This window comes from Dreissena polymorpha, chromosome 9, assembly GCF_020536995.1.
Source record: "Dreissena polymorpha isolate Duluth1 chromosome 9, UMN_Dpol_1.0, whole genome shotgun sequence".
Classification (NCBI taxonomy): Eukaryota; Metazoa; Mollusca; class Bivalvia; order Myida; family Dreissenidae; genus Dreissena; species Dreissena polymorpha.
In genome coordinates this window covers 7,081,497-7,109,426 of record NC_068363.1, presented here as the reverse complement: position 1 = coordinate 7,109,426, position 27,930 = coordinate 7,081,497, and the positions used below count along the sequence as shown (strand labels likewise).

The 27,930-nt window shown below is 37.8% G+C and overlaps 1 protein-coding gene across 1 annotated transcript in view; it reads right to left on the bottom strand.

Moving 5' to 3' along the window:
• Positions 1–2,947: 2,947 nt before the first annotated feature.
• The window catches only part of LOC127845506 (alanine--glyoxylate aminotransferase 2, mitochondrial-like), a 51,219-nt gene continuing 26,236 nt past the window's right edge, over positions 2,948–27,930 (bottom strand). Inside the window, exons 10-14 of the mRNA XM_052376492.1 lie at positions 18,969–19,041; positions 10,787–10,935; positions 9,783–9,932; positions 3,699–3,797; positions 2,948–3,040 (exon numbers count right to left, since the gene is read on the bottom strand). Coding sequence (XP_052232452.1) covers positions 2,948–3,040; positions 3,699–3,797; positions 9,783–9,932; positions 10,787–10,935; positions 18,969–19,041 — 564 coding nt within the window. The remainder of the gene's footprint in view (positions 3,041–3,698; positions 3,798–9,782; positions 9,933–10,786; positions 10,936–18,968; positions 19,042–27,930) is intronic.

Below are 27,930 nucleotides of genomic sequence, written 5' to 3'. Positions count from 1 at the left end.
ATGAATGAGCGTATGTCGCGATTAAACGTTGCACTATATCGTATTGCATTCAATCTAAATTTAAATTCACTTGTCTATAAATGGCCTCATTTTATGTTTTAATTGATGTTGTTATTATATTGGATTATCGGATATATATGCACATTAGAAAGCGGTATGTTTACAGTTAATGGATACACATTTTCTTTCAATTTCACACCCCTAAAAACACAATACACACAATGGATAATTTTATCGGATTAATGAATGCAACACTGTTTCTTTTACGGGAGGGTTTTTGTCCGGTCCCGTTTTTTCATGGGAGGGTTTTGTCCTCCCCCGTTTTTTTCATGGGAGTGTTTTTGTCCGCCCATGTTTATTCATGGGAGGGTTTTCGTCCGCCCCCTATGAAAATGACGGGAGGGTTTTTATCCGGGAGGGGTTTTGTCCGTATTCCAGTAATGTGACCACTGTTCCTATGGCATGGTGGTAAAATGCTGGTTGGGACTTCAAACAGTGAAATGCTGTTTGTGCGAGTAAATACACATCATTTACGATTTAAAAGCTACAATTAATTGTTACCAAACCAGAGAAAATGTGACAGAAAAACTTGGGAAACAATACTTATGTAAATTCTTTGAAAGTGTAGTATAGAAATATTAAGTAAATAGTCAACATGCAACAGCCAGAATACCTATGTGACTGCCAACTTATGCCAGAATATTAACAATAATGTTTTACAAGAAAACAATTTTGTGTATCTATTTTCTTGTATCATGCAGTTTCAACAGAAGAAAGCTTTCCTGTAACTGACATAAAAGTACTCAAAATTGCAGATAAAAAGTGTAACAAACACTTAATAATTGTAAGCATTTTGTGAGTAAACAACTCATTACAATATGAGGCGTGTTCTGTGAAAACTGGGCATAATGCATGTGCGTAAAGTGTCGTCCCAGATAAGCCTGTGAAGTCCGCACAGGCTTATCAGGGACACTTTCCGCCTAAATTGGATTTTTGCTAAGAAGAGACGATTTAAACGAAAAATGTCACATATTGGACTTATATGTCCAAAATATTTCTCAGAGCTTGCACTGCCATTCGCCAATGGCCACAAATAAGAAAATTTGGCTCAAGAAATTACTGTTTGTCTACAAGTTTTTCTTCATTATCACCCATCAAATATCCAAAATAATAAGGATTCAGACAAAACGAGGTAAACTTGGCTATAGAAAAGTTTGACCCAGCGAGAGAACAGTTTCTGCCTAGGAAGTGTTATAGTGCTAGTAAATATACCTGTACTCTATTTAATGTATTTTCTACATGTTTGATTAATAATAATAAACATTTACTAATATTTAACAATAGAAATATATTAGACCATGATCATTATTTAACTTATTTTAAATACAGTCAACTCCCAATGACTCATTGTTGCCATGACTGGCATGACAATTTCTAGCCAAACAATTCAAATGATGTAACGAGTTACCATACAATTGTTTGCAAAAGATTCATATCGTCTGAGGTGGAGTATCCATAATGTCTTAATTCCATACTTCTGACTGCATATGATTAAACATAAACCAAATATCTGTTTAATATTTTTATTTATACATATTTTAAAACAGTTATGCATTCAACAAACAAATATAATACTAGCAATATAAATGTATAGAAGATAAGCAAAATTTTAAGAAGAACAATAAGATGTAAAAGACAACATATAAAACATGTGGAGGCACTTACAATTTAATTATAAAACAGAATTTCACTCAATGAATATAAAATTTATCAAATATTTACACATCCATGAAATATTAAACAAGACTTTATATTTATTTGTTATTTTTTTCAAGTTTAATAGGATGTCAGTTTGCATGGTATGGATGAAGTACCTTAAGCGCATATAATTTGTACGTAGTGTTTTAGCACTAATGCTTAGAATGCTGTTTCTACATAAACACATGATTGTTTACAAAGTGTCGAGGTAATATTTTACTTAAACCAATTAACAATTCAGACAATAACAAGATTGTCACAACAGTTAAATCAATTATTGCGTAACATTTATTATGCTCACCCATAACAATTAATACTGTATGTGACTTGAAGCGAGATTGAGCCACACAAACAAAAGGAAGTGCAAAAGTTTGGTTCTGTCACCGGTTCTTAGCCAACACTTAAAGTCATCAGAAAATTTGACCCTAACAACAAAAATTACACGAGTAAAAAGCAATAATAATTTGTTCTTTCGAGGAGACTTGGAGATATCGGTAAATAAAAGCCAACAAGATTTGACTGTTTATATACATATATATATAATTAATATATTTAATGTATTTTTGACATTTTTTATTTTATTTTTTTAACATTTACAAAAAAATTAAAACATAGTTAAATTGGACACTATCATTATACAATTCATTTAAAATATGTCTCATACTTAAGTTTTATTTTACTTCCACAATCATATTATTAATAATAAATCTGTATAAAATCAAACGCACATCACTGTATTACAAGATTTGACATTCAGTGAACAAACTATTAAACTCTGACTAGCTCGATGGATTCTAAAAAAATCCAAAATATTTGCTTTACAAATGCATGAATTAACAAGGAACAAAAATATGTATATACTTACTACATTCAATTTAATTCAAGTGAAATTCAAGTAAAGAATAAATTTTCTATGAAATGTTGTAAGTGAAAAACAACATTTTGATGGTTTTTTTATGTGTAAGAATTAAATCACGTAGATATCGGTTTTTATATTTACAGATAAATTTTTTGTTTGTTTTAAAACAATAATGCCCAAAACATTTTTTTTAAACGTTCCTAATAATGCTTGTAATAGGGTTGTATACATTCAAGAACTTGTTTCCTTAACCTTTACGGTTTGTTTCCCAGGAAACTAAGGGTAGCATCATTTCAAGGTCAAGGTCTCAGTTTCCCATCTTGGCTTGGTTCACATGTGTTTCTTCACGGCCTCTCGCAGCACAGACACAGAGAAATCCACGTCTGCCTTGGTTATACACATTGGGGGCTTCACACGGAATACCTGCAAACGAAACGGAGAGCAATGAACACAAGATTGAATCCATGCTCTGGGAAACTTCCGCTTAATGCATGTACGCTAAAAATTGTCCACAATTAGCCTGGGTGATGCTCAATGTTTTAATCAACTTTTTTGTTAAAACAAAAATCCAGAGTGAGCCGAAAGTGTCATCCCTGATTACCGGTAGCTTTGTGGACTGCACAACCTCATCTGGGATGACACTTAAGGCACATTCACTATGCCCCATTTTCCCCAAAGGTGACTCATTTTATAACTATAATGATGATAATACATAAATATAAAATTAAATAATGGTGATACAATGTATCCAATACTTGAAGAGGTTAATGTTAAACAAGGAAAAGCCAAGACTTGCATTTATACTGTTTTGAGATTTACAATATATTATATAATCCTTCATGGGTGGTGATATTCTTTTTATTATACCTAAAACATAACTGTAAAGTTTTCATACAACCTAATTACAGTCAAATCAGCCTTCTGTACCTCTCTTATTTCAACACAGGCTAGCGTATGACCATTGGCATAATAAGCAATCTGTAATATTAACAAGAAGCTGTGGGGTCAATAGGAAGTTTCTGCACCCATTGATTTAAATAGTAATAAACAAGAAATAATCAATACAAAATATATTGCTTACATTTCCATATAGACCTCCCTTTCCAAAGAGCACACCAAGATCCTTGGTCTCTTCCCAGATGTCGCCCATCTTGTCAGCAGGCAGGGGCTTCCTGGTGGCCTAAAAATTCATAAGTGACATGTGACACAAATGGTGTGTGACATGTGAGACAAATGGTGAGTGACATGTGAGACAAATGGTGTGTGACATGTGAGACAAATCATTTTTGGCATGTGAAACAAATCATGTGTCACATGTGAGACAAATAATGTGTGTCATGTGAGATAAATCACATGTGACATGTGAGACAAATGGCATGTGACATGTGAGGCAAATGGTGTGTGACATGTGAGACAAATCATCTGTGACATGTGGGACAAATCATGTGTGACATGTGAGACAAATCATTTGCAACATGTGAAACAAATCATGCGTCACATGTAAGAAAATAATGTGTGACAAATCATGTATGACATCTGAGACAAATCATTTTGGCTTGTGAAACAAATCATGTGTCACATGTGAGACAAATCATGTGTATCATGTGACATAAATCATGTGTGACATGTGAAACAAATCATCTGTGACATGTGAGACAAATCATGTGTGACATGTGAGACAAATCATGTGTGACATGTGAGACAAATCATTTGCAACATGTGAGACAAATCATGTGTGACATGTGAGACAAATCATGTGTGACATGTGAGACAAATCATGTGTGACATGTGAAACAAATCATATGTAACATGTGAGAAAAATCACGTGTGACATGTGAAACAAATCATATGTGACATGTGAGACAAATCATGTGTGACATGTGAGACAAATCATGTGTGACATGTGAGACAAATCATGTGTAACCGGTAAGACAAAACATGTGTGACATGTAAAACAAATCACATGTGACATGTGAGACAAATCATGCGTGACATGTGAGGGAAGGAATGGGTCAATACTTGTACAATTCAACAAAAAAATCACTTGTATACAAACCAGATTTAAGACAAGAGCTGTGTTTGTGAAACACAATGCCCCCTTCTGCGCTTTGAAGCCATATATTTGACCTTTGACCTTGAAGGATGACCTTGACCTTTTACTACTCAAAATGTGCATCTCCATGAGATACACATGCATGCCAAATATCAAGTTGCTATCTTCAATATTGCAAAAGTTATGACCAAGGTTAAAGTTTTGGGACAGAATGACAGACAGAATGGCCAAAAACAATATATCCCCGATCTTTCAATCAAGAGGCATAAAAAGGGGGCAGAGTGGGTGTGGAGAGGAGTGTATAGTATGAGGTGATGTCATTTTTTACAGTATCTTTCAGAAATAAGAAAAAACAAGGGCTGTTTGTAAAACATGCATGTCCCCCATATGGGCTGTCAGTTGTAGTGGCAGCCATTGTGTGAATACGTTTTTTGTCACTGTGACCTTGACCTTTGACCTAATGTAAGATATCATCCCGAAACCATTGTACTCTTTCGAGTCACTGTGATCTTGACCTTTGACCTAGTGACCTGAAAATCAATAGGGGTCATCTGCCAGTCATGATCAATGAACCTATGAAGTTTCAATATCCTAGGCGTAAGCATTCTTGAGTTATCATCCGGAAACCATTTTACTATTTCGAGTCACTGTGAACTTGACCTTTGACCTTGTGACCTAACAAGAGCTGTCAGAGGACAGCCCGCTCGACTTTTCGAGTGCTTGACAGTATAACGTAAGCCATCATGCGGAAATTGTTCATATTTAATAATTTATTAGATGATCTTTCAAAAATAAAAAAAGACAATTTTTTTTTGGGGGGGGGGGGGGGGTAGGGGGGGGGGTGAGAGGGGGGTATAATGTGGGATGTGGTAATTTATTAGATGTTTAAAACAAACAAAAAATTGGGGGGTGGGTGGGAGGTAGGGGGGAGTGAGTGGGGGGTATAATGTGGGGTGGGTTAATTGATTAGATGTTTAAAAAAAAAGTTGGGGGGGGGACAGGGGGGGTAGGGGGGTGAGAGGGGGGTATAATGTGGGGTGTGGTAATTTATAAGTTGTTTGAAAAAAAAATGGGGGGGGGGTTGGGGGGTAGGGGTGAGAGGGGGGGTATAATGTTGGGTGTGTGGTCTTTATTAGATGTTTAAAAAAAAAAATTGGGGGGTGGGGGGGGTGGGGGAGTGAGGGGGTATGTGGGGTGTGGTCCTATTTATGATGTTACAAAAAACCAAAATTGAGGGGGGTGGGGTGGGCTAGAGGGGGGGAGTAGGGGGGAGTGAAAAGGGGGTATAAAGTCGGGTGTGGTACTTTATTAATTTTTAACCCCAAAAAATTGAGGGTGGTGGGGGGGGTAGGGGGGAGTGAGAGGGGGGTATAATGTGGGGGTGTGGTAAAATTAGATGTTTTTAAAACAATATTTTTTGGGGGGTGTGAGGGTGTTAGGGGGGTGGAGGGGGTAAATATGGGGTGTGGTAATTATTAGATGATGTTTGAAAAAAATTGGGGGGTGAGGTTGGGGGGGATATAGGTTTGGGGTGATGTTTGGTAAACAGTATGCAAAATATAAAAGCAATATGTCAAGGGACAATGAAAATAATAACAAATGATCTCACACTGACATGAACAAATATCCTCTATTTATTCAACATGAAATTTAAACTTATTGCATTTGTTTCCCCTGTATATAAGAAAGATATAATAGTGTATTACTTCCCCTGTCCTGCTTATATTTATATTATTCAACGAAATTAAACATTAACACAATATTTAATATATAAAATATACGATAAAATCTCATATTCTGATAATATTTTTACTGGTCCACTTTATTTTACTCAAATGATGATGTTTCATTGGACTGATAATTATAGATTTAGGATTACAGACCAGTTGCTTCAGTTATATTGTTCAGAGTTCGCCCTGTTGGCCGTGTATGCGTTCTTAAGTTATCATCCAAAAACCATTTTACTATTTTAGGTCACCGTGACCTTGACCTTTGACCTAGTGACATCAAAATCAATAGGGGTCATCTGCGAGTCATGATCAATGTACCTATGAAGTTTCATGATCCTAGGCCCAAGCGTTCTTGAGTTATCATCCGGAAACCACCTGGTGGACGATCCGACCGACAGACCGACCGACAGACCGACATGTGCAAAGCAATATACCCCCTCTTCTTCGAAGGGGGACATAAAAATAAGAAAACAAGAGGGCCTGAAAGGCCAAAAGTCGCTCACCTGAGATAACAAGATATTATTGGGACAAATCTTCTGACCAAGTTTCATGAAGATCGGAAAATAAATGTGGCCTTTAGAGTGTTAACAAGGTTTTACTATAGCCATATAAGGAAAAATGCCCCGCCCCCTGTCAGCCATGTTTTTTAACCAACCAGCATCATTTTTGAACTCATCCAAGATATTATCGGGATGAATCTTCTGACCAAGTTTCATGAAGATCGAACAGTGAATGTGGCCTCTAAAGTGTTATCAAGATTTTACTATAGCCATATAAGGAAAAATGCCCCACCCCTTGGAAGCCATTTTTTTCAAGCAAACATAATTATTTTCGATCTCATCCAAGATATCATTGAGACCAATCTTCTGACCAAATTTCATGAAGATTGGACAATAAATGTGGCCTCTAGAATGTTGCCAAGGTTTTACTATAGCCGTATATAGCCATATAAAGAAAAATGCCCAGCCCCTGGTGGCCATGTTTTTAAAGCAACCAAAACCATTTTCGAACTCATCCAAGATATCATTGGGACAAATCTTCTGACCAAGTTTCATGATGATCGGAAAATAAATGTGACCTCTAGAGTGTTAACAAGGTTTAACTAAAGCCATATAAGGAAAATAGCCCCGCCCCTGAGGTGGCCATGTTTTTCAACCAACCGGCATCATTTTTGAACTTGTCCAAGATATTATTGGGATGAATCTTCTGACCGAGTTTCATGAAGATTGGACTATAAATGTGGCCTCTAGAGTGTTAACAATATTTTACTATAGCCTTATATAGCCATATAAGGAAAAATGCCCCGCCCCTTGGCGGCCATGTTATTCAAGCAAACGTAACCATTTTCGAACTCATCCAAGATATCATTAAGACAAATCTTCTGACCATATTTCATGAAGATTGGACAATAAATGTGGCCTCTAGAGTGTTAACAAGGTTTTACTAAAGCCATATAAGGAAAAATGCCCCATTCAACCAACCGGCATCATTTTCAAACTCGTCCAAGATATTATTGGGATGAATCTTCTGACCAAGTTTCATTAAGATTGGTCAATAAATGTGGCCTCTCGAGTGTTAACAAGATTTTACTATAGCCATATAAGGAAAAATGCCCCGCCCCTTGGCAGCCATGTTTTTCAAGCAAAGGTTACCATTTTTGAACTCATCAAAGATATCAGTGGGACAAATGTTCTGAGCAAGTTTCATGAAGATTGGAAAATAAATGTGGCCTCTAGAGTTTTAACAAGGTTTTACTATAGCCATATAAGGAAAAATGCCCGGCCCTCTGGCGGCTATGTTTTTTAACCAACCGGCATCATTTTCAAACTCGTCCAAGATATTATTGGGATGAATCTTCTAACCAAATTTCATGACGATCAGACAATAAATGTGGCCTCTAGAGTGTTAACAAGATTTTACTATAGCCATATATAGTTGTGCTCAGGTGAGCTAAAAAAATAAAAAATAAATAAATATTTGACTGTTGACCTTGAAGGATGACCTTGACCTTTCACCACTCAAAATGTGCAGCTCCATGAGATACACATGCATGCCAAATATCAAGTTGCTATCTTCAATATTGCAAAAGTGTATATTAAATGGGCGATTTTGATCCATATATTTGACATTCGACCTTGAAGAATTACCTAGACCTTGACCTTTCACCACTCAAAATGTGCAGCTTCATGAGATACCAAATATGAAGTTGCTTTCTTCAAAATGCAAAAGTTATGGCAAATGTTAAAGTTTGATGCAGACAAACAAAGCAAAAAAAACATAAAACCAACAGACAGGGCAAAAAAATATGTTCCCCAATATAGTGGTGGGGGACATAAAAAGGCTTACATGAAATCAAAAAAGCTATAATTTCTATTTGAAAGGTTTGCTTTAAACAAGGCATAAATGCTGCATGTGCATAGGATCTTGATTTTAACTCTTTCAGTGCTGGAACCAAATTTTGAAGGCCTTTGCAAACAGTTTGGATCCAGATGAGACGCTACAGAATGTGGCGTCTCATCAGGATCCAAACCGTTTGCTATTCTGATAGTATTCTTAGTAAAAAATCTAAGAAAATGCTAATTATAGAAATTCAGCAGACAACATTTTAGCAGACAACAAATTTCCCAGCATGCAAAGGGTTAAAAAGGTGTAACAAGTATATCTGGACAAGAAATCCATTAGTTCTAAAGTCACAAGTCTATTGTAACCCGAACGCCTTTAGATTCTACATGTAAGCTACAAGTGAATCTGGGCCCAAATTTCTTAAGATCCAACTTAATAGGTGTATCTGGGCATGAATTTTTTAAGACTTTAAGTTATAAATGTATCTTGGCATGAATTCCTTAAGATCCAAAGTAATAAGTGTATCTGGGCATGAATTCTTTAATATCCTAAGTTATAAATGTATCTCAACCCTAATTATTTAAGATTCTAAGTAAAAAGTGCATATGGACCCCGATTTCCTTAAGATCCTAATTTACAAGTGCATCTGGACCTGTTTCCCTAATATCCAAAGTTACTCAAAGTATCTAGGCCAGAATTCATTTTGATCATAAGTTACAAGTGTATTTTGGTCTGAATTCCTTAAGATCTGAAGTATGTGGTTAAAGTAAACTTTCAAATTAACATTTTGTATGGAAATGAATTCTTGTCTGTTTTGTTTGTAGTGTGTTTTTTATTATTAATGTTATTGCATGCAATAGTTGTCACTTTGATTTACATAACATGATTTGTTTCCCATTAGTTTCATTAGTTTACTATATTTTTTATTTTTACCATTTACATTAATAACACTGAAATCATTCCATATTTAAATTGAAACTTGCGGTCTATTTCTTAAATGTAAGATCTATCTACATCATATTGTACTCAGTATGTGTACCTTGTCTGTGACCATCTCAATGCCAATCATGAGCCCCTTCCCCCTCACGTCCCCGATACATTCACACTCATCACGCAGCTTCATGAGTTCCCGGATAAAGTATGTACCGACCTCCGCTGAGTTCTGTTGTAACTTGTCCTCGTCTATCACCTGGGGTCAAAATTAAAATATCACCTGGAGTCAGAGGTAAAATATCACCTAAGGTTAGAGGTTACACATAACCTGAAGTCAGAAACTACATATCATCTGGGGTCAAAGGTAACATATTTCCTTGGGTCAAAGGTTACATATCACCTGAGATCAGAGGTTACAAAGAGTATTAAGTCAAATTGTATATTTTATATATATTCAGATAATACTTTAACTGAATAATTTCTGTAAGAAACTATTTTGGACTACATTGCACCATAAAATAATTTATCACATGTTATACTCTGTTTCCCATGTAATACAACCATAACATATTTTTTTATATTACACATGTGTAATACAACATTTTCAAGCTTTTTCATTGGCTTAGTTTTCGTTTATTGACCAATAGCATTTTGTTATTTTGCTGAAATGACGTTGCAACGTCAAATGACGTCACGAAATGCAAACAACATTCGGGATTTATCATTATGCTTGCGTAAATATTTATTTAGTTTGCTCATTTAAAAGCATGTGCTAAAAAAGATCTGACACTCGTCATATCATACCATATTTTATTAAACTCGTCCAACAAATTTGTTAGCCAAAGGCTCGCTTACTAACAAAATTCCTGAACTGGTTTAATAAAATATGGTATGATATGAAAACTCGTGCCAGATCCTTTATATATTGCTTATTGATTTTTATGCGGAAAACTTACTTCAATTGTATTGAGCACTGCAAGAAGTGGAACCTACAACCCTTGAGTTATGGAACCAGTGGGCTACCACTAGACTACATATGTACTCCAAAAATTGTATAAATGCCTGGGACTTTTATTCAGTCGGTAACCAGAGCAACCACAGGGCACTTACATCCAGCACGGCAGAGCCGATTGCTGACCCTACAGGGTTGCCCCCAAATGTGTTGAAGTGAAGGGCTTTCCCCAAACCAGCAGCTATCTCGGGTGTGGTTACAACAGCAGCTAGGGGGTACCCGTTGCCAATACCCTTGGCCATCACAGCTGCAATGTTGGAGAAGGGGCTTAAAATATTTGAGTCTCGCTCTGCAAAAATGGGGTTTAATGCATGTGCATTAAGTGTTGTCCCAGATTAGCCTTTGAGGTCCACAAATCAGGGACAACACTTTTCGCCTTAACTGGATTTTCATTTAGAAGATATTTCCTTTAAACTAAAACAAATTTTCTTAAGTAAAATACATTTTAATTATTAAATACTTACCTGTTATCTCTAGCTTACCCCTTTCCAAGGGAGTTATTTCATCCGGAAAATATTCAAGCGCTGGGAATCGTCCACCTCTATAAGAATCCAAATCAGGTTAGACATAGTACAATGCAACCTAACAGGAAATCAAGAACCACAACTCATCTTTCCTTTACGCAAACATAAAAAGGCGATGAGCGGGGTGGGAGGTGGGACTTACCGATAACAGGTAAGTATTTAATAATTAAAATGAATTTTACTTAAGAAAATTTGTTTTAATATCATAAATACGTTACCTGTTATCTCTAGCTGATTTTGCAGCTGCGGCGGGAAGGTTCGCATATTTTTTCCCATCACAGCAAAACCCATATAGAGGGTTTACAGCCAGAGATAGTAGAATCAAGTCCTCTTATAATCTTTGTTAGTACAGTATAGTACTTAATTCTCGGATGGCACCAGTGTACTTACGCCATAGAAGAAACTACAGTTTGAGCCACTACAAGAGGACCCAACTTATACAAATTGTCTTGTTGGCACTCAAGAGAACGAAGATAAAAAAGAGGAGAAGGTGGTCGGATTCCTCCAGAAAGCAGCTTGAAGCACTTCAGATAGTGGGGTCTGATTAATATAAGCCCACGAAGCCGAAAGAGCTCTTAATTCATGCGGTCTTATCTTAAACAGGGATAAATCCCTCGATGAAAGAGAAGAATAAGCTTTCCTTATAGTCGAGGCTATCCAACGAGAAATAGAAGCCGCAGACACATCGCCCCCCCCTTTTAATGGAATGAAAAGTCTCTTGCGAGAACCTCGAATAGACTTTACCTTTTTAAGGTAGAACTTCAAAGCCCTAACCGGGCAAAGGAGTCTATCATCATCTTCATGTCCACAAGTTCTAGATAGACTTGGAACTTTGAAGGGTTTGGAAGCCATAGAGGGGAGTTGATTTTTAGCAAGGAATCCTGACTGACACAACAATGTAACAGAACCATCAGAAGAGTCAAAACGAAGATGACTATCCTCGATAGAAAGAGCATGAATTTCACTTCTCCGTTTGGCTGAAGCCATAGTAAGAAGGAAAACGGTCTTCCATGTTAGGAATTGTAATGAAGCCTGATCAAGAGGTTCATAGGGAGCCTTAATAAGGGAACCAAGCACACAAGATAAATCCCATTTAGGAGCAAGTGTACGAGATACAGGACGACTAAGTTCCATAGCTCGAACAAGTTCTGAAATAGCTGGATCAGCACAGACTTGTGAAGACTTAGTGAAAGCCAATGTATGCGAAATCATAGATCTGTATCCTTTGATGGAACTAAGAGAAAGTTTCTTATCATCAAAAAGATAAATGAGAAAATCCGCTATTCGTCTAGCAGAGGGATTGAGGGGATTAATTTTCCCTCGAAAACACCAATTGGAGAAGAGTTTCCAACGAGCATCATAGACTGCTCTGGTGGATTTTCTCCTTGCCGAAGCAACGAGGGTTGAAGCCCTGACAGAAAAACATTTCTTCTGCAAAGATTGCCTGATAAACGGCCAGACGTGTAAGTGGAACATTTTTGGGTCCGCATGTAGTCTGCCGCTTTGAGACAGAAGATCTGACCTGTGAGGAAGATTCCTGGGATAATCGTACAGGAGACTGAGAAGATCGTTGAACCAAGATCTTCTGGGCCACCAAGGGGCAATCAGGAGTATCCTGCAAGAGCTCACCCTGATTTTCCCCAATATTTGGGGAATTAGAATGGGTGGGGGATAGGCGTAAGCATCCAGTTGGTCCCATGCGAACGAAAGCGCGTCGATTGCCCACGCTGCTGGATCGTAAACTGGACTCACATACAGAGGAAGTCTGTGATTGTGTCTGGTTGCAAATAGATCGACCAGGGGATAACCGAACTTGAAAAAGATCTGGTTGGTCACTTCTTGATGAAGTGTCCACTCCGATGGAAGTAACTGGTGTTTGCGAGACAAACCATCCGCCAGGGCGTTGAGGCGACCTGGTATATATTTTGCCAGCAGATGAATGTTGAGTGTTTTGCAAAGAACAAGTAATTTTCTGGTTTCCAGATACAGGGATTGAGAATGTGTTCCCCCCTGTGCCTGGATGTAAGCCACCACAGATGTGTTGTCTGTTGACACCATCACACAAGAGTCTCGAAGATGTGATTGGAAATGAGATACAGCTAGAAATACTGCTCGCATTTCTAGATTGTTGATATGAAGGTGAGATTCCTGATGAGACCACAACCCTGAAATTATCAGACTGAGAGGTTCCAGGTGAGCACCCCACCCTTCCTTGCTCGCATCCGTTATTAGATATAATGACGGTTGCGGGGGAAGAAGGGGTACTCCTGCCAACAGAGTCTCCTCGTCTAGCCACCACTGAAGATGAGACCTTAAGGAGGGAAGGATTGGAATCTGTGTTAATAGATTGCCTGGAGACCATTTCCAACAAGCTGAGAGATAGTGCTGAAGAGGACGTAGGAAGAGACGTCCCAACTGCACAAAGTCTGCTACTGAGCTCAGGATACCGTTGAGAGAGAGGAATTCTTGAGCTGTTATATGAGATTGGGACAAAACCCAGTTGACCTTCATCAGAAGGTCTGATATACGTTGAATAGACACTCTGACCCGATTGATGTGGGTCAAGAAATTCATTCCCACAAACGTAAAGTCCTGTGAAGGAATGAGGTCTGATTTGTCTGCATTGAGAAGGAGCCCTAACGAGAGGAGCTCCTTCCAAGAGAATTCTAGGTTGTACAGAAGCAATTGACGATCGAGCTGGTGTAAGAGCCAGTCGTCGAAATACTGAAGAAGAATAATCCCGTGAACTCTGAGGTGTGATCCGACTGCCGACATTAGTTTGGTAAAAACTCGTGGGGCTGTCGCCAACCCGAAAGGCATAGACCGGAACTGGTAGACTTGGCCTTGAAAGGCCAATCGCAAGTACTTTCGGTAGTTGGGATGTATAGGAACATGGAAGTAAGCATCTTCCAGATCCAAAGACACCCCCCAGTGCAGGGGTTTGATGGATTCCCGTATGAAAGAAGGAGTCTCCATTTTGAAAGTTGGTTTGAGGAGATACATGTTGAACACTTTTAAATCTATTACTGGTCTCCAGGAACCATTTTTCTTTTGAACAAGAAAAAGACGACTGTAAAATCCTGGAGAATAAGGATCTTGAACCCTTTCTACCGCCTGTTTTTCCAAGAGCCCGAGAATGGGCTCTGGAATATGTGGATGCCGAGATACCAGCTCTATAGGGACGCGAGAAAGTGGAGGCCTTTTTTCGAATTGAAAAGTCAGGCCTTTTGTCACAAGAGAATGAACCCATGCGTCTGAAGTAATTTGAAGCCATCGATTTGAGAAGTGGAAAAGTCTGGCCCCGACTGGTATTTCCGGCATCGGAGGTTGTGGCGGTAGAAAGGGAAGGGACCTAGGGCTGATAAGCAGGAGGTGCGCCCCTGCCGGTAGAAGGTTTGAAATTCCTCTGTCCCGGCTTGGGTTTGCCCTTTTTCCCAGAATCTTTATTAGAAGACTTGTGTGACAAAGAAGGTCTGTTATAGGAAGACTGCCTATTAGGACCTGACCGTGGATTAAAAGAAGGCTTTTTAGAGAAAAGGTTATTTCTCTTAGCCGTCTTGAATGCTGGAACTGCTGGTGGCCTAGAAGCAGGATGCTTAAAGACCCCTTGGCGTTGTCCAGAGTTGTTTCTAGCTAAAGAAGCATGAAGTTGGTCATCCTTGTCAGCTGTGATTGCTTCTTGTATCCTTCCACCAAAAAGAAACCCTGATGTGAGAGGAGCTGTTCTGAGCGAGTTCATACCAGGTTCCAACAGAAAATCTTTAGGTAAAGAAGTAAGGATAAGATCTCTACGAATCCTTAGCATCTCGGACATTGAAGAAGCAGAAGTGTGAGATAAGGCCAGTGTGGTCCGTGAGAGATGAATTAACAAATCACGGAGTTCCTCCGGAACAGATTCCGACCAATCACACACCATTTGTAAAATTGTCGCTAGCATGAAGTCAATTTGGTTAGTCAAACCTAATGATCTACGTTCCCTCATTTCCCAAGTTTCCAACATTGAAAACGGAACAGAAACTGAATTGGAACCACTTGGCATTACAAGAGATAGCTTGCTTATGTCCGGATCTGGAACCGGAAGTTTTGAAAAATCCAACCCAGAGGTTGCATGTGGTACAGGAGGTTTGTAACTTTTACTACCTTCCTGGTGTTTTGGATCAGCTAGTTCCTTAGGAATTTTCCATGTTTCTCCTCGTTTTGGAATAGTCTTATTAGCTGATTCCAATGATTGAAGAACAGATAGAACAGTAGAACCAATGGGAAGTCGTGGGTCAGGACGAGCCGTCGATTTAATAACCCTGTTGGGATCAAATGTACGAAAAAGTTGTTCTGTCACAGAAATCGTCGCATTTGAAGACAGTTCAGCAGGTCTTGGACAGTAATCTTCACCAAGAGTACGAAACATCAGTTCATAGATCTGACCAATCGGAGCTAAATATTGATCCGTCTCAACATTAGATTCTGCATCTGAATCAGCCTCACTCTCTACAACACCAGCGGTTTGTATAGAATCAGCAGGAACAGAAGTGAGAATATCTTGTACCGGATTGTAATTGTCTGGTAACAGCGAATGATCATCCCCGACGTCAGTAAACTGATAATGTAAACCGGAAGAAGGTAAATTATCAGCATTGACCGGTACAAAATGTCCCGCCGAATTCTGTATCCATAGTGTATCAGGATTCGACAGGGTAGCTGTAGGGGGTACACGACTAGATACTGTAGATGATACCCGTGGTGTTGACACTGACGCCGTAGTAGTGAGATGAGCTCCTGAAGATGCAATACGTGTGGCAGTCAACGTTGGAACCGACACATTTGGCATGGAAACATGCGATTCCATAACGGAACACGATGGTGAACGACTTTACGTATGGTAAGTCCGATGCTGTCTACGTGAACGTTGCCGACGTCCTCGTTTCCTGCAATGTCGAGATCTGGATCGGCTGCGCTGTCGAGATGTGGATCGGCTGCGATGTGATCGAGATTTTTTGGAATACCGTCTCCGTGAGTGACGACGTGATCGCTTATGAGCGCCGCGACGATGATAACTGCTCGACGAAGAAGAGCGTGTCCGATGTCCACTCCTTGATGAAGACGATGTATTCGACGACGAATCGGATGTAGAAGAATACGCCGATGATGAAGACCGAGTTCTTCTTGACCGGCGATTGGTGTTATCGGTGGCAGGCCCAACTGATGACTGTTGACCGGTGACCGGACCGGACCGGTGACCGGACCGGACCGGTGACCGGACCGGACCGGTGATCAATGACCGGACCGGACCGGTGACCGGACCGGACCGGTGACCGGACCGGACCGGTGACCGGACCGGACCGGTGATCAATGACCGGACCGGACCGGTGACCGGACCGGTGACCGGACCGGACCGGTGACCGGACCGGTGACCGGACCGGATTGGTGACATGACCGGACCGGACCGGACCGGTGACATGACCGGTGACCGGACCGGACCGGACCGGTGACCGGCCGGTCATATTATGACCGGTTACGTCACCGGACAAAGACCGTAGAATGGCGGCTGCCATGTGGTCTGACATTGATCCAGTCGTTCCATGATCGATGTCGCCGGTATGCATGGTGTGAGTCATAAGATCTGATGACGATCGACTGACAACAACACCATCTTGCCCGGTACTCGGTGACTGACAAAACCGCTGGTCATCCTTGACCAGTGGAGTCACCGGGTAATCAACGTCGGATGGAGGTTCGTTGCGTTTGCGGCTGATCGACGTCCTCCGGCGACCTGCTTTTGTCCATACGTCGTAAGCCCACAAATCGCAAACCGCACATTTGTTATTAAATGTGCAACCGGTACATGCCAAGCAAGTATCGTGGGAATCCCACCTTGCTTTGATATGACCACAAGAACCTCTATCCTGTAAGTTCATTCTGAAATAAAAGAAACAGAAAGAACCTACAAAAAAACAAATTAATGATTATAAATTCAAATAAAAAGTTAAACCACAAAATGTAAACACAAAGAACGCTGTCCAATTGACCTCAATTACTTATTGGGGAATAGGCACGAATTCCTCGTGGTTCACGTGCTCATGACGTCATGTACATGAGCGACGATACAAACAAAGAAACCCAGCAAAAGCAGAAATATGACAATTACTGCAACAAAAAGTATAGAAATATAAACCGAATGATACAAATAAAAGATAAATAAACTTTATCCTTTTAAACTCCGCCAAAAACACAGTGAAAAGAACACATAAGTCCTGAGCCTAAAATAGGCGTGCACATGGTTTTATCCGGAAAGGAAAGATGAGTTGTGGTTCTTGATTTCCTGTTAGGTTGCATTGTACTATGTTTAACCTGATTTGGATTCTTATAGAGGTGGACGATTCCCAGCGCTTGAATATTTTCCGGATGAAATAACTCCCTTGGAAAGGGGTAAGCTAGAGATAACAGGTAACGTATTTATGATATTAAAATGACACTGTACGCATAGAAACAAGCCAATCTGGGATGACACTGTACGCATAGAAACAAGCCAATCTGGGATGACACTGTACGCATAGAAACAAGCCAATCTGGGATGACACTGTACGCATAGAAACAAGCCAATCTGGGATGACACTGTATGCATAGAAACAAGCCAATCTGGTATGACACTGTACGCGTAGAAACAAGCCAATCTGGGATGACACTGTACACATAGAAACAAGCCAATCTGGGATGACACTGTACGCATAGAAACAAGCCAATCTGGGATGACACTGTAAGCATAGAAACAAGCCAATCTGGAATGACACTGTACGCATAGAAACCTGTTTACTCAGAACCAGGCTCATTTGTATTGTATGCACAATGAGGATTTAGTTTTCATACAAAAGTTTCCACTTTTATTCAAAATGCAAGTTTAGTTGCAAATAGTCTTTAGAAAAATCATTAATAAAGATAGTCCTTCAAATGTTCATTTGTCCCTTCATGCTCAGGGGCAAGAGGAAAATTGATTTTGAAATCCCGGTATCAAATATCATATGAGCCTGGAAAACTCTTCGTCCCAGGATTTCTCTTTCTGAGAAAACCGGACTTGAAAGGACCAGATTAGCTTGCCAAGTCCACTTTTATGGTATTTTTCATGTAAAGGAAGTCTTTTCTTAGCAAATATCCAGTTTAGGTGGGAAGTGTTGTCCCTAATTAGCCTGTGCATATATCACAGGCTAATCTGGGACAACACATAACACACATGCATGAAGACCTGTTATTCCCTAGGACCGTTACAATATATTTAGAACAAGCACATTCGTTGAATTCATATACCCCAAAAATAAATTTTGTTTAAGGATGGGAGCAAATCCCATGATAAATGGCATCATCCTTGTTTTTATACATTGAAATTCTCCTCATTAATATCTATACACCCATGAAGTTTTATGTTGAAATCTTGAAGCGTAACTGAATTATAGCCCTGAAAAGTTACATCATACAAAAACAACAATCGGCAATAACTAATGTTTAAGGAAATGTAGGGTTATGGTTCTTGTGCAAGACAATTCTCTTTATTGATATCTATACACCCATGAAGTTTCATGTTCAAGTTTGTGACAGATGGCGAGGATTTAAAGTTTTAGACCACACAGCAGTTTAAAAAATGATACAAGAACTTAATTGAATTGTTATCCTAATGCCTAAATGCAAGGTGCAACAAACTGTTTGGTTGGTGTAGTAAATGATTGACACGAAAGTCTTTCATGTAAAGACAAATTCTACACATTCTCACCGATGTCAGGAATCACGTCGTGGGTTTCAAATCCCCAGTAATGGCTGCCTAGGCGACCAAACGCAGTCTGAACCTGAAACAACATGTCAAATTTAATCAAACAGACATACAATTGTTTTGTTAAAATCATAAACAGCAATGTTCAAACCATAATAACACTAAAATATTGTATAAAATTGATCCACAATAAGATTACATTGATATTCACAATATTGTGTTGATGTCACTTGCCGCCCAAGCCCATTAATTGATTATGGCACATACATGTTAAATCCCAGACCAAATAGTTAAATAATGTTAACAATGTCTGAATTGAATGTTAAATATATGTTTCACTTCATTGCACAGATATTTACACAAAGGCTGTATTTTTGCTGCTATATTAAACAAGATATGTCTTTGTCAGTCCCCTTTTGTGCCGCTTTGAAGCTATATATTTGACCTTTGACCTTGAAGGATGACCTTGACCTTTCACCACTCAAAATGTGCAGCTCCATGAGATACACATGCATGCCAAATATCAAGTTGCTATCTTCAATATTGCAAAAGTATTCATTAAATGAGCGATTTTGACCCATATATTTGACCTTTGACCTTGAAAGTTTATTGCAAATGTTAAAGTTGGGGCAAATACAAATACAAATACATAGCATTTATATAGCGCAAAAATTATTTACATATTCTATTGCGCTTCACAATATTACATATTCAGCATTAAAACCAAAACGTATTAACGATATACATTTATGTTCGAGAACGTTAAAACAATCAACAAACAATTACTATTTTGGTTAGTAAAAATGCAGATTTCATATTAATCCTACAAGTACACTCATTGTTTGTAAAATTGTCCAAACAAATTGGGCAAACAAACAAACAAACGCACAAACCAACAGACAGGGCAAAACAATATGTCCCCCACTATAGTGGTGGCGGACATTAAAATTACTATTTGTCAATAAAAAACTAAGCAGTGAATTTATAAACAATTATTAATGAAAGGAACTACAGTTTATGCATAGTTATGAAATTATTTGATGGGGGTTTTCTACATAGGTGTGAAATTATGTGACGTCTACGTACGTTCAGGCCATATTCTTTTGAATAAATCATCATAATCAACAGTGGTGTGATTGAGGCGAAATTCGAGTTCAGGAACATTAAGTCCATAACTCCATTGATTTTTGAAAACCAGAAGCAACCTAAACTGACGACAAACCTCTTCAAAGAGACATAGGAATAAACAGCTAATTGAACTTTACAATTTTTTTATTCCTAACAACTCTTTTTTACTTTACATACCGGTAGTAGCTATTAAAGGATGCAAATTTTGCAATAACTGTATTAATTGGGTACAGGTATATGAATTTTGATCTTCAAAAATTATTGTTAAACAATTAACTCTTGTAAGTTTGGATTGCCTTAAGCCATAATTTTATCAAAATTCAAGGTTCTCGCTATACATAATATTCGAAAAACATCTAGGCCAAAACCTTTCTAAGACAGCTATGCTTAAAAAGAAAATGCAAGTCTTTAACCCATTTATGCCTAGCTTCTAGAACAAGAGGGCCTGAAAGGCCCAAAGTCGCTCACCTTAGATTACAAGATATTATTGGGACAAATCTCCTGACCAAGTTTCATGAAGATCGGAAAAAAAATGTGGCCTCTAGAGTGTTAACAAGGTTTTACAATAGCCATATAAGGAAAAATGCCCGCCCCCTGGTGGCCATGTTTTTTAACCAACCAGCATCATTTTCGAACTCATCCAAGATATTATTTGGATGAATCTTCTGACCAAGTTTCATGAAGATCAGACAATAAATGTGGCCTCTAGAGAGTTAACAAGATTTTACTATAGCCATATATTTAGTTTAGTTTAAACCTATTTATTTTAGCTCGATTGCATCGAAAGCCCTAGGCTTATATAAACGCTCTCGAGTCCATTTCCTGGGCCTAGAACCAGTACTTGGTGTCTTTGGGGGTGATCTAAAGAACGCTCCCACGGTGGGGATCGAACCCGTGACCTCCCGGTCCCGGTCGCTAGGCGGACACCATATCCATTACACCACGGCGACCTTCATATAGCCATATATAGCCATATAAGGAAAAATACCCCGCCCCTTGGCAGCCATGTTTTTCAAGCAAACGTTACCATATTCGAACTCATCCAAGATATCATTTAGACCAATCTTCTGACCAAATTTCATGAAGATTGGACAATAAATGTGGCCTCTAGAGTGTAAACAAGGTTTTACTAAAGCCATATAAGGAAAAATGCCCCGCCCCCTGGCAGCCATGTTTTTCAACCAACCGGCATCATTTTCGAACTCTTCCAAGATATTATTGGGATGAATCTTCTGACCAAGTTTCATGAAGATCGGACAATAAATGTGGCCTCTAGAGAGTTAGCAAGATTTTACTATAGCCATTTATCGTCATATAAGGAAAAATGCCCCGCCCCTTGGCAGCCATGTTTTTCAAGCAAACGTTACCATTTTCTAACTCATCCAAGATATCATTGAGACCAATCTTCTGACCAAATTTCATGAAGATCGGAAAATAAATTTGGCCTCTAGAGTGTTAACAAGGTTTTACTAAAGCCATATAAGGAAAAATGCCCCGCCCCCTGGCAGCCATGTTTTTCAACCAACCGGCATCATTTTCGAACTCTTCCAAGATATTATTGGGATGAATCTTCTGACCAAGTTTCATGAAGATCGGACAATAAATGTGGCCTCTAGAGAGTTAGCAAGATTTTACTATAGCCATATATAGCCATATAAGGAAAAATGCCCCGCCCCTTGGCAGCCATGTTTTTCTAGCAAACGTTACTATTTTCGAACTCATCCAAGATATAATTGAGACCAATCTCTTGACCAAATTTCATGAAGATTGAAAATAAATATGGCGTCTAGAGAGTGAACAAGATTTTACTATAGCCATATATAGCCATATAAGGAAAAATACCCCGCCCCTTGGCAGCCATGTTTTTCAAGCAAACGTTACCATTTTCGAACTCGTCCAAGATATCACTGAGACCAATCTTCTGACCAAATTTCATGAAGATTGGACAATAAATGTGGCCTCTAGAGAGTGAACAAGGCAAATGTTGACGTCGCACAACGCACAAAGGACAACGCACAACACACGACGCACAAAAGGCGATCACAAAAGCTCACCATTAGCACGTTGTGCTCAGGTGAGCTAAAAAAAGGCCTTGGCAAACAGCGTAGACCCAGTTGAGATGCCGCATGATGCCGCGTCTCAACAGGGTCTGCGCTGTTTGCTTAAAGGAATTTCTGTAAGAAATATTATACATGTAGAAATAAATATACTACACATCCCTAATTTTGGAAATAAATTGATCAAATTTAGAAGGATGGGAGAGTCCACTAGGCATACATGGGTTAATATGTAACAAAAATTAATAATGTAAAGGCAGAGAACTTCTTATTACATATAACTTAAGTTAGCAACAGTTGTTTCCCTTGAATTATAGTTGGGGAAACTTGTATTCAAGTTAAGTCAAATCTATATCACTATATCACTATATCAAATCTATTACACACACTTCTTTTTATTACCACTTTTGATTGTTCAGTGACATGAAGCCCATGTTGAATATTTTTCGTACACCAAAACAATTAACAAGGGGGTGAAATGTCAATAGTAACAAATACTAGCCTTTAAAATATCGGCCTGTAATATTGATTTTTCTATTTACAGACAATTATCACATTTTAAACTGGAAGGTAGAGGACATTCTGGAACGTAGACTGAGAGTATTTGTCTTCCTGGATCAACTTTAGACTACCATTTACAAACCATTACCAGTGAGCAGTAAACACCACATTAGCTAAACAGTATGTATTGCATATTTTAGTTATAATGCTGCATATTATTTGTGATTTATGACAATTATTGTTTGTTACTTATAAGTATTTATGTGAATCTTTTTAAATAAAGTGACAGTCTTTTACACTGTTGGGAATCAGTTTCTTTACTTTTTCTCTGAAATCATTTAATGCTCTATTAGTTTTTTGTTTAGCATAAAATATATAACATTCAAGTTTCCACTGCATAACTTTGTTAACCTAACAAAATTGTAAATAAAATTTGCAAAATAATTGGAAACTTTTTAATATAATGTGAATTTAATCTAATATTTAAAATATGTGATTAATCTACACATACTTGGGCATTTTTATTACAGAATGGCGGCCATGCAAGAAACCACACCACCACAGAAAATAGAACTCGAAGTTCTCTTGCCTAATGATTACAAGGATGGGTATCTATTCATTGTTTCAAGAAATTTCATCAACTTCACTTGCTGTTGTTTCCAATTACTGTAATAGTAGGCAGCAGACAATCATGAATTGTGACTTTCAATATAACTTAATACCAGTTAGTGCTGCAACAATACGCCAAAAAGCGTATTGCGATATATTGTCAGCTCAAAAACCCGTATTGCAATATATCGCAATATATTGCTTACTTGTACCAAAATTATGACTGGCCAATTACCCGATAATCCCGTATATTCCAGTTTTAAAGCAAATTCTGGTAAATGTTTACTATAAAAATGCTCAAGAATAACACAAAACACAAACATTCACCAATTTTCTTACATATCAAATACATTTTGGCATTTGTTACTATTTAAAGATGTGATGAAATAACTTCCAATCGGGCGTTTTTTTTCCCCACTGAACACGCGTAAATCGCCTGACGTGATGTTCCCGTTTTATACAACACAAATACACGCACACTTTGCACGCGACGTTCTTCATGTCTGTATAATTTTTGCGCGCTTTCGCTTTTTATTGAGAAAAAGAATAAAGCACTTTTTTTATTGTCGCGTTAGCATTACATTTCGGAAGCATGTTTCCGAAATTCGGATTACAAATTTAATAATGCTCATTTCAGAATCGAAAGAAACATTTAGTTGTGCGTAATTAATTCAATGATTATTCGTTTAAAAGCATAGAATGAATGCTCCCATGTAACAACGCTACTCTGTATAATAGATTTTTTAGAATTCCATTTGTACGTAACAATTTATTTTTACAAAATACCGCTTTGTTTTGTTTACCTTGATATCATTATTTTGGATGGCTTTTCTGAACGAAATGTAGACGCATGTTTGTAAAATTTTCGTACCGGTATGACGAAAATCGTATCGCAATACAATATGCGGATTGCGTATTGCGATATATACTGATATACCGGTATATTGTTGCAGCACTAATACCAGTAGACTCTTTATTGAGTATAATGTATGAAACTAGTTATATATCATGACAAAATGCATAAGAACAGCTCAACATTGTTAATGGTTTGTATATTTTTTTAAAACTATGGTACAAATTGAAAAGAAAATTTTTAGTTACCGCTACATTTTGAGTTTGAAATGACACTTGTGCAAATGTTAAATTTTAGAGAAACAGACCCAAAAGACTGGTGGATGAGTGAGAAACTGGACGGGGTGAGAGCCTACTGGAACGGCAGGTGCTTCTATTCACGCAATGGCAACGCATTCAAAGCTCCAGTTTGGTTCACTAAAGTAAATACTATTAATTTAGCATATATTTATAGACAAACCATGTTTACCTATGACTTTTCATTGATTATGATTTTAGAGATAAACAAATAATATTTTAATCCTATCAAGCCTGATACTGCTGTTATATCTTACTGATATAATGTTGCATCAACAACTAATTCAGCAAACATGAGGATTTGCTTTTATTGAGATTGTATACATGAGTAACAAAACATGATGTTTACATTCTAACATAAATACCAGGATAAATGTGTTTTTTTTTATATCTATCTAAGTGATCAACTTATTAAACTTAACCTTAAAAAACAATACAAAATATTTACAAATACACAATAACAGTACTCAACATGAGCACACTCATCAGAAACTTAAAAGAAACTATCACTTGTACATTACAGGATCTACCTAAGGACATGCATCTGGATGAAAAGTTATACGCAGGCCGCAAGAAGTTTTAGTCAACCGTGAAGATTGTGAGAACCAAAAAGCATGATGCAGGATGGGACAAGATCAAGTACTGCGTGTTTGATGTTCCTAGTCTTGAGGAGCAATCATTCGAAGAGAGAATGAAGGCAATGAAGGCAATAACAGACCAGTTTGAGAGAGTCGGGTAAGGGCAAGAAGCTTGAACTCTAGACAAAAATAGATCTGTATTTCTTTCTCAGAAATAATCAAGTTTTCTATAGAAATATCCATGACATTATTTTTTAAGGGATTATGGCTTTTTTATTTTTCCCCATAAATGCTCATTTTTAACAGCATCCTTTTGCTTTTCTTTGCCCAGACAGGGTTCGACATTAACTTTTTTTACAGCCAGACCATCGGACCAGCTCCTCTTAAAATGTACTAGCCCTATTCTGATGTCTACTAGACCATAAATGACATAGCAAATAGACAGAATTGTGTCGTGTAACTGTTTAATCAGGTTTTATCAGAAAATAATTAGTCAACACAAGAAAGTTATTTTGATGCACAGAGTAAAAAATAAAATAAAACTATTTAACAACATAAATTGTTTGTTGTAATTTCACTGTTTATCACCAGTTAAACAAATGATGTCTGTACAGCAGGTGACATTTATTAAACGTTATCAAATTCTGGCCTATTTGACCGCTGTGCTCCATGCTACCACAGCTCCAATGCCCTTTTCCATCATAATCTGTGTCAGTTTTACCGTCGGATTCTTCTTTATTAACTTATTTGTCGGACGAAAATCCAATCTTGAACAAAGTCACTCTTTAAATTACATTCTCTCGTCTTCTTCGCCAAGATGTTTACATTGACGATACCGATTTTTGATAGAAGTCGTAAAAACATGATGTAGTTCTACGACACTGCAGAAAATCTATAACTATTTCAGTGCTGGCACCGAATTTTGAAGGTCTTTGAAAACAGTTGGGATCCAGATGAGACGCCACAGAAACTGTTTGCTATTCTGATAGTATTCTTTGAAAAAATTGAAGAAAATGCTAATTTTTGAAATTCAGCAGACAACATTTTAGCAGACTACAAATTTCCCAGCATGCAACACGACCACCGATCTTACTAGACAATGTCTGTCGGACGTGCCTTAGTGTCGAACCCTGCCAGACTTCCACAGTGTGACATGGCATAAAATCCATTTTTGCATGATGTGTCTCATATGTTACCAAGTACCTGCATTTTAATACTTTGTTAAATTATAAATTGATGACTAGGGGAAAGCATTGCATCATCTGTCTGTTTCCATATATAGATGAGTAGATAAAATTGAAAACTGAATATAATTCCAAAATTATATTTATGTCAGATCAGATGCATCCTTACAACATGTATTTATTATTAAAATAAATCATTTGTTGAATGAAAATGCCAACTTCAAGCACATGATTATTGAAAATCATGTAAGTTATGAATTATGGTGGGCACTATTGTATTGTAGGTCTGAATATGCCAAGATGGTTGAGCATCAGAAGTGTACAGGGAAGGACCATGTGGACAAAGAACTGAAGAGAATAATTGCCTTAGGAGGTGAGGGACTCATGATCCGCCAACTAGGCTCAAAATATGAGAGAAAACGCTCCGACACATTGCTAAAGATAAAGACTTTCTACGACGCTAAAGCCAAGCTTATCGGCTTTGTGAAAACAAAGTCTAATCCAGATCTCATTAGTTCATATTTGGTAGAGATGGCAAATGGCATACAGTTCAAGATCGGATCTGGGTAAGCAATATTTTATGAACTCTTTCATGATAGTGAAATTGACAGATTTGTGAATCTGCTGATATAAAACTATGATTTCCCACTGGTTATAAAATAAGTTTGTGTGTTTTACAAGGTTTTTTGCTGTTCTCCATCATATTAATGAATAATATCCATTCATAAACAATAAGGTTAAACTCAATAAATAATATTAGTATTATATATTATAGTTTCAGTTTGACAAAGAAAAACAAAACAAATCCACCCAAGGTAGGGACAATCATCAAGTACAAGTTCCAGGAATACACAGACTCTGGGATTCCCAGATTGGCCACCTATTTGGGTGAGTGCATTGACATGACGGAACCAAAGGATGCAGAAGGTGTCGTTACAGAGGGAGGAGATGATGAAGACATAGGCGATACATTAGCAGCACTTGCGATGAATTGAAATCTTCTTACACCACCCTTGTTTGCCATTTATAAAATTTTGTCAAAAATTTCAAAAATAATATGAGAATTAAAATTAAATGTGTAGTAATTTTTTAATCCTAGTCTTCAATGTTTATGCAATGCATTTATGTAGTGTATTTACCAACAAATACAAAGCAAACAAAAGGAAAGTTATGTCGTTCATATTTATACTTTTTTCTTTCAATATACAGTCTACTCTTGTTATCTCGAAGTCGTCAGGAACAAGAAAAAATATCGAGATAACAAGAGTTCGAGATATCTGATTAGGTGTCTTCAAAGAAAAAATGAGACGAAAATTTACATTGATTTTAACATTTAGATACCTGCTTAGTGGTCTAACTAAAGCAATCATCGTGTGGCATAATACTCTCTACTACCCTATCTATTACCTGATATTTACGCGTTTTTACGAGGCACGATTAAATTTGCTATTTAAATGCTTAAAATGACATTTAAGTGTAATTGCATGAACACATGCGGTTATCATTTTTCTAAACTGTCGAGTAAACATCCGGTAATGTTGCTATTTAAAGTTGGTAATGTTGCTATTTAAAGTTATGATGCAATTGACGTACACTCAAGACCAGGGTTTTCCATCTGAACATGCGTAAATCATGTTCCGGAATACTGATCTGAACTTACATGTACAGTTTGTAGTTTGAAATGCAAAATTCATTAGATTAGATTTTCAAGTTAGCCATGATAATGACTGTTTGAGTTCAAGGATACTGCAAATTTGCA